The 6,677-nt window shown below is 45.5% G+C and overlaps 1 protein-coding gene across 1 annotated transcript in view; it reads right to left on the reverse strand.

The window, feature by feature from the left end:
- Positions 1-249: 249 nt before the first annotated feature.
- Positions 250-6,677, reverse strand: part of IL1R2 (interleukin 1 receptor, type II) — a 12,726-nt gene continuing 6,298 nt past the window's right edge. The window contains exons 6-9 of the mRNA XM_009883116.1: positions 5,570-5,635; positions 4,171-4,306; positions 1,672-1,817; positions 250-377 (exon numbers count right to left, since the gene is read on the reverse strand). Coding sequence (XP_009881418.1) covers positions 250-377; positions 1,672-1,817; positions 4,171-4,306; positions 5,570-5,635 — 476 coding nt within the window. The remainder of the gene's footprint in view (positions 378-1,671; positions 1,818-4,170; positions 4,307-5,569; positions 5,636-6,677) is intronic.

Consider the following 6,677-nt stretch of genomic DNA (forward strand, 5'->3'; position numbering starts at 1 on the left):
GAATTCTAGATTGCACCCTAGCTGCAAAATAATACAAGCAGGTTTCCTGCATCTAGTCATCATAAAAATGCAAACTTATATTTATAAATTCATCAGATCGTAGAAGACTTGGAGAAGAGGAAAATAGCTGATACATATCCATCTGCTGGGAAAGCAGTGTGTCTGGTCCGAAATGTCTCTCTGTGTCTCACGTGAAAGATAGCCAGGATGTTTTTTTGTTCTGTTGGCGGTTGGAGAACAAAGCAGATTTTAAGCCTTTGCTATGGCGTATCCTTTATCGGCTCTCCTCTTCCAGCACTTGTGTATGCATATCCCCGCCACGATCACACCGGCCAACACAACGGGAATCATTGCAACACACCAGGACAAGCTGACAGCTGGAAAAGTAAAGAAATGAAATATTTTCAAAAAAAAAAAAACCTCCCAAGAACATAGTTGTCTAAGTTCAAGGAGGAAGAGGAGAAATCACAATAAAAAGGATGTCTGCAAGTTAACCTTCCAGCAGGGTTGATCACCTGTGAAAGGAAGAGGCCTATTGATTGAGAGCTCTGGGAAATGGGTTTATGAAGATGGGAGGAAGAATTGGAAAACAACAGAGAATTTAAAGTTCAATCCTTTTGCATACACATGACTCTTCCCAACCCCTGCTCAGGGCAGCTATGTGCTTTCGATCTTAATTTGGTGGGAGCAGAGGCACTCCAAGCAGGAAATAGAAGCACCATGTGGAGAGGGAATACATAACAGCTAGTCCACCCTCAAACTCTGTGAATATTTTCTCATCTTTTCTCCTATAAATTAGTAATGATCAAGCCAAGACTCTGAGCTTCTTCCTGAAACACAGCTAATTTCCAAGACCAGTGTCCATCCAGACCATTGGGATTATTGGTTCACAGATTGACTCCTCTGTAGTAATACCTGTGTAGCCACGGAAGACAAGGGCAGCACATCATCTAGCAAAGAGAGTACAAATCCCTCATCATAGGATGCTGGAGTGAGTCACGAGGTATAACTCATAACGAAGACTGTAAATGTTCATGTGCCTTTCTAAGACAACGTGAGCAAGCTTTGGTGATTCATCAACGTCACGCAAAGAAACAATTAGGATTGCTTCACATTGTTTTTACAGCTGGTTCTTGGCCAATGGTCTATCACACTGCAACATTAATTGCACTGAGGTTAGGGCTTCTCTTCCCATCACTAGGAGCCAAAACAACAACACCCATCATAATTTACACCTCTTGTTATTTTGGCAGCAGTCTGTGCATGAGGAGAAGGAACACTCTGATCTTTATTCTGCTATTGTCTTTTTTTTTTTTTTAACTACTTTTTGAGGAACTGGAGGAGCTCTGGCCCTGCTGCACCCAGTGGGAGTTTACCAGTAGTCTCACTGGAGCCATCATTTCACAAAGTGTATCTAAATTGGAGCCCTATCCAATGAACAGATATACCAGCACAAACCCTTACCCCTGCAGAAAACGTCAGTGAATGACCCACAGAAAGTGTATTTTGTGGACACACTATTCTAAAGTCTACAGGTGAAAGAGGCAAACAGTTTTTCCCCAGGCAATAATTCATCCCAATGCTAGCTCTGAAACTATAAAAGGTTTGGATGATAATTTAGCATTAGAATAATGATAACACTTATCCCAAATAAGCATTCAAACTAGTTACCTTCCTGTTTGACCCTTGTTGGCAGTACTTGGTATCCATATCTGTTCTGGGCCAGACATGTAAAGTCTGTATAAAAATCCACTTCTTCGACAGAATCAAAAATCAGTGGCACTTCAATGAAGTTTTCACCATTTTCTACAATTTCTCTGGAAGAAAAAGAAAGATTTAATGTTAAAACCTTTTATAGACTGGCTTTTCTCTATTTGATGTGTTCATTCTGACAGCACATTGCAAGGAAATGCATTGGGTATTTGCTCATTTCTGAACTAGCCCCTCAGCATTAGAGGACACCTGTGTCTTCCAGCTTAATTGTGCCAACTATTTGAGTCTCAGAAATCGGTACCCATCCTGCACTTGTTGAATCCTCCAGGAAAAAAGATCTGGACTTGTCTTGCAAAAGTAAAGAAAAAGGAGGGAAGAAAAGCAAGCAGAACTCTGTGTATCTTTGAGCTCTCTACACAGCTTTGTGGAAGGACTTAATTCCTTCTCTCTGATCACCTATTCATTTCTGGGATTAATTCTTACTGTCAGCTGGAAGAGGACATATGGAGAACATAACCCTGCAAATGCTCACTCAGCAAACCGAACCACCATTCCTGTCTATCATGCGCCCCCAAAGCCAAGAGCTCAATACAAGAAGCTATCTATCTAGGAAGTTTCCAGCTTCCTTCAACCTGATTGTTCCATCGGTCCTACTATTTAAAAGCAGTTTTCTAGCTGCGGTCCAACACTGTCTCATGATATCTTTCAGTCATTGCTGGAACAGTTGTCCAGCTGCTCTTTAATGATCTGACCACGAGCCTGCTATGCGCTGCGGCAATGGAGTCCCCCGTTGCACTCCTCCTGGGGCCGTACTGCAAGAAGGCGGTGACACGGCGGTGGGTGCTTTGCCAAAGATTTCTGCAGGGAATTTGTTTTCCCGGTGGCAGTTGGCCGGTTCTGCCTTGCTGCCATTCTGAAGGCTTCCAGCAGAACCGGGGTGTCTCCCACACCATGGGCTCCGTATCACCCCTCACTGGCATGGTCCCTGTCCTCATGCAATTGTATAATATGCAACAGTAATAATGACAGTGATAATAATAATAATAATAAAAATAATTTGCAAAGTCCAAGAAAGTACACGTGCTGCTCTATTCTAAAGCCTGCAGAGACTATAGCCACAGTACATTTTATGGCTCCTGACCACAGGTTTAATGCACTGTCACTTATCCGTGTAAGCAGCATTATAAATAAATGGTCTCAATCACGCTGTGGAGAATGTGAAAACACATAAGGGCTTGGGCGTGCAGCTGAGTTACCGTGTTACCTCTAGCTGCAGCTGTGCCATAAACCAAACACGGCCAAGTGGTTATCTGGCACTGATGGCCACAAATGGTTGAAACCAGCTCACATCCATAACTGTTAAATACTCTTGTCCCTCAAAATAGAGATGCCACACCCCCAGGCGATGTTGGGAATGGTCCCTGCCCCATGCTATATCCTAATTGATAGCCAGGAGCTCTTTGGGAAGGGGCTAGCTGGTGAGAGACCAGTTTAACCGTTAACAGTAGAGGTGATGGCATCCCAGAGTCCAGGAGCCACCCTGGCTCTGTCCACCAGGAGAGGCAGAGCCACTGTGACCCGGGTGAGGGCGATGATCTTTGTGGACACTCTCAGCTTCGTCAAATGAGAGATAAAACATGCCAACCTGGACCGCAATGAAGAGATTCCAGTTGGTAGGTTTACCTCACATTTGCAAAGCACTGCTCAGGTGACATGTGACAGGTACAGAACGCAGATCTTTTCCCTCCTTTCCTAGCGGCAAAAGCCTTGATGCGTGCAGCCATGAGGCAGCTGAGAGAAGGCTCATGATGGGGAGAGACAATGGATCAGGGCAAGAGGATGTGGGACATCCTGCTTCGCCCTCCCACCAGCATCCCCCCCAGTGCTTCCCTGGCACCAGCTCTAGCACTCACTGGGCGCCTCTGTGAGTCACTTTAACTCGCTAATGTGGAAAAGAACATCCCTAAGGGAAAAAACAATGATATTTTAAAACAAAACACAACAAAAGAAAAAATGGGATAGTTTTCTGTTGTCTTAGTGTGTTCAGAAAGCCTCGTGAATGTCAGGGAGAGGATGTTGCTGTTTCGCTGGCACAGGGCAAGGAGAGAGATAAGAGAAGCACTGGGAAGGATCAAGTCCCATTGCTTTCCACTGCAGTCAGCCCTTACGTCAGCTCAGCTGCCCATGAAAACGTGCTTCAAGTTTAACCCTTGAAGTTGGGTCATTTGCAGTATACTGTTAATAAAACCCAGAGATAAGAAATTTATTTCACCCTGCCTAGGTTGGGTTTTGGGGTTGTTTTTTTGCTTGCCTGCCTGCTTTTTTTCTCAGCTCTCACCTTCCCTTCAGATCTGTCCATATCCCGCTTCATTACCTGCCATTCAGCCGCACTGAGAGCCCCTGTCACGCTGCGGGTTAAAACAACAAGCACAAGGACAGACTTTCAGCCAGACTTACTGTCGTTCCCCCTCCGTAACTCTGCTTTGCTTGTAAACCACATCGACGGTGGTGTCATTTGCTAGCCATTCCACATCGGTGTGGATGTGGCTGCTCAGTCCAACAAACACTTTGCATGGGATAGTCATCTCGGAGCCTGTTGGTAAAAGGAAGATTAAAAAAAACCCAAAAAACATTTGGATACATATGGAGAACTACTCTTGGTGAAAACCAACATCTCCAGTGGGAGATCAAGTTCCCACACACGTCAAGCAGCACTACATTCAAAACTGAAGTTAAGCCCCAGATTGCTTTTGATCCCCTGCTCCTTGGCAGCAGGATCCTGCAGTTTGGCAGTCCTTCTTGCTGCTAACCAAATTACTTTCCCATTGCAACAGCTAGCAACTCTTGCACTAGACACATTCCTCAGGAGGCAAAGCTGTATTCCTGTGGCCTTGCTCCTTCTGATGTATGGCAACCCAAAAGGCACGGTGTGATTTACCGCTCTGGAGCAACCGCATTAACCCAGCAGTGTAGCTTCACCCAGAGAGGCTGTGGGCAAGGGCATTCAGCACAAGGTGGGACCTCCAAAGATAAAGCAATCACGCAAAAACTCGGAAATTTTGCTATAATTATTTTAACTCAGAGCTGAGGATAAAGAGCCTTCAGACTGCTGCATAACTATATTATACGGAAAACACAGGGCTCAATAATGCACACAACTTTATTATTATATATGTGCAGATGGTGATAAAAGCGGCATAAAACACTCCACAGAGCTAGATGGGCATAAAAAATATTACTTGGTAGTCCTACGCTGATGGAAGGAAAAGTGGCAGGGAAAACTAAGACATCATAGGACACAGCTGTGTGCATAGCACCCAAGTTAAAAAAGCTTAATGTGAAATATACCTGTTGTTTTCTGGGAAGAGGAAATGCAACAGAAATTTTTTGTCACAGTATAATCTTCAAAGAAAAATGGAGATCCTATCAAGGTACTTTCTAACTAACAACAACTGTCCAGCACAAACATTAAAAAGCAATGAAAAAAACTCTCCTCCCAAAAGAGCTAGATGGCTCCTTCAAAGCCACCAGATAACCTACACCAATTTGAGGAAATACTGAAAAAGGAAAGTTCTTCGTGAAGGGGGAACTCTGGACAGCTGATCTAATGGTGCAAATATGCTTTTATTGCTCTGATAGTGGCTAGATTCTACAGCAGTTCTGCAGCTTCTGCTACATGGAAGATAACATCTAGTTGTAGACAATAAGGAGCAAAAACTACTCCACCACCCACCCTCAGCTGATATAATCAAGATCAAAAGTACTACAACAATTTATGCCAGCGAATTATCCCATAAGAGGATGTGCTCTAACTTTTCTGTGCTTAGACGTTGCTAAAAATGGTGTTGGGACTTACCGAGGGCAGCTGATGTCGTCTTTTGTGTTGGATACACAATTATTGGGGTAATTCTCTTTTCTCGTTCTGGAGAGAGAAAGAGAACAGAGAGTCAGTGCTAGCATTAGAAACTGTGGGCATTGCCCCAGAACTGTAAACAGAAACATGCCACTTTGCTCAACGTCTTCCATCTCCTAGTAAAGCATTCGATTATTAAACCCACTAGCAAAGAGAGAAATTCCAATTTCAAGCCCAGGGATCATAGAAACATAGAATGGTTTAGGTTGGAAGGAACCCATCATCGAGTTCCACCCCCCTTGTCAGTGGCGGGGACCCCTCCCACTAGACCAGGTTGCTCAAAGCCCCATCCAGCCTGGCCTTGAACACCTCCAGGGATGGGGCCTCAACAACTTCTCTGGGCAACCTGTTCCAGCGCCCAAACACCCTCACAGTGAAAAATTTCTTCCGAATATCTAATCTAAATCTACCCTCTTCCAGTTTGAAGCCATTCCCCCTCGTCCTATCACTACATGCCATTGTAAAAAGTTCCTCCCCAGCTCTCCCGGACACCCCCATTAGGCACTGGAAGGCCGCTATAAGTTCTCCCCGGAGCCTTCTCTTCTCCAGGCTGAACAGCCCCAACTCCCTCAGCCCTCTGATCATCTTTGTGGCCCTCCTCTGGACCCGCTCCAACAGGTCCATGTCTTTCTTATGTCGGGGACTCCAGGGCTGGATGCAGTACTCCAGGTGGGATCTCACCAGAGCAGAGTGGAGGGGCAGAATCCCCTCCCTTGACCTGCTGGCCACACTCCTGTGCAGCCCAGGATATCACATGTGTGTTTGCAGAGACAGATAGGATCAAGCTCACATCTTGATGCTGAAAGTTGCACCGTGAGTGAATTTACCGGTGAGTGAGCGAGTGCCTTTCGGATGCGACAGTACCATCAGGCACCAAGCACCCTCCTTTTAACGAGCAGGGAGTTGCCGTCATCCTTGCACACCCATTTCATCCGTGCAAAAAACGACACCTCCGCCCCTCCCACACCAGGCCGTGCCGCAAAAGCGCCTTTTCCCACCAGCAAGCGGCAGCTCTCATCCGGAGGAAGCAGCACCCAGGGGCTGCCCCCTC

This window comes from Charadrius vociferus, unplaced genomic scaffold (assembly GCF_000708025.1).
Source record: "Charadrius vociferus isolate BGI_N301 unplaced genomic scaffold, ASM70802v2 scaffold92, whole genome shotgun sequence".
Lineage (NCBI taxonomy): Eukaryota > Metazoa > Chordata > Aves > Charadriiformes > Charadriidae > Charadrius > Charadrius vociferus.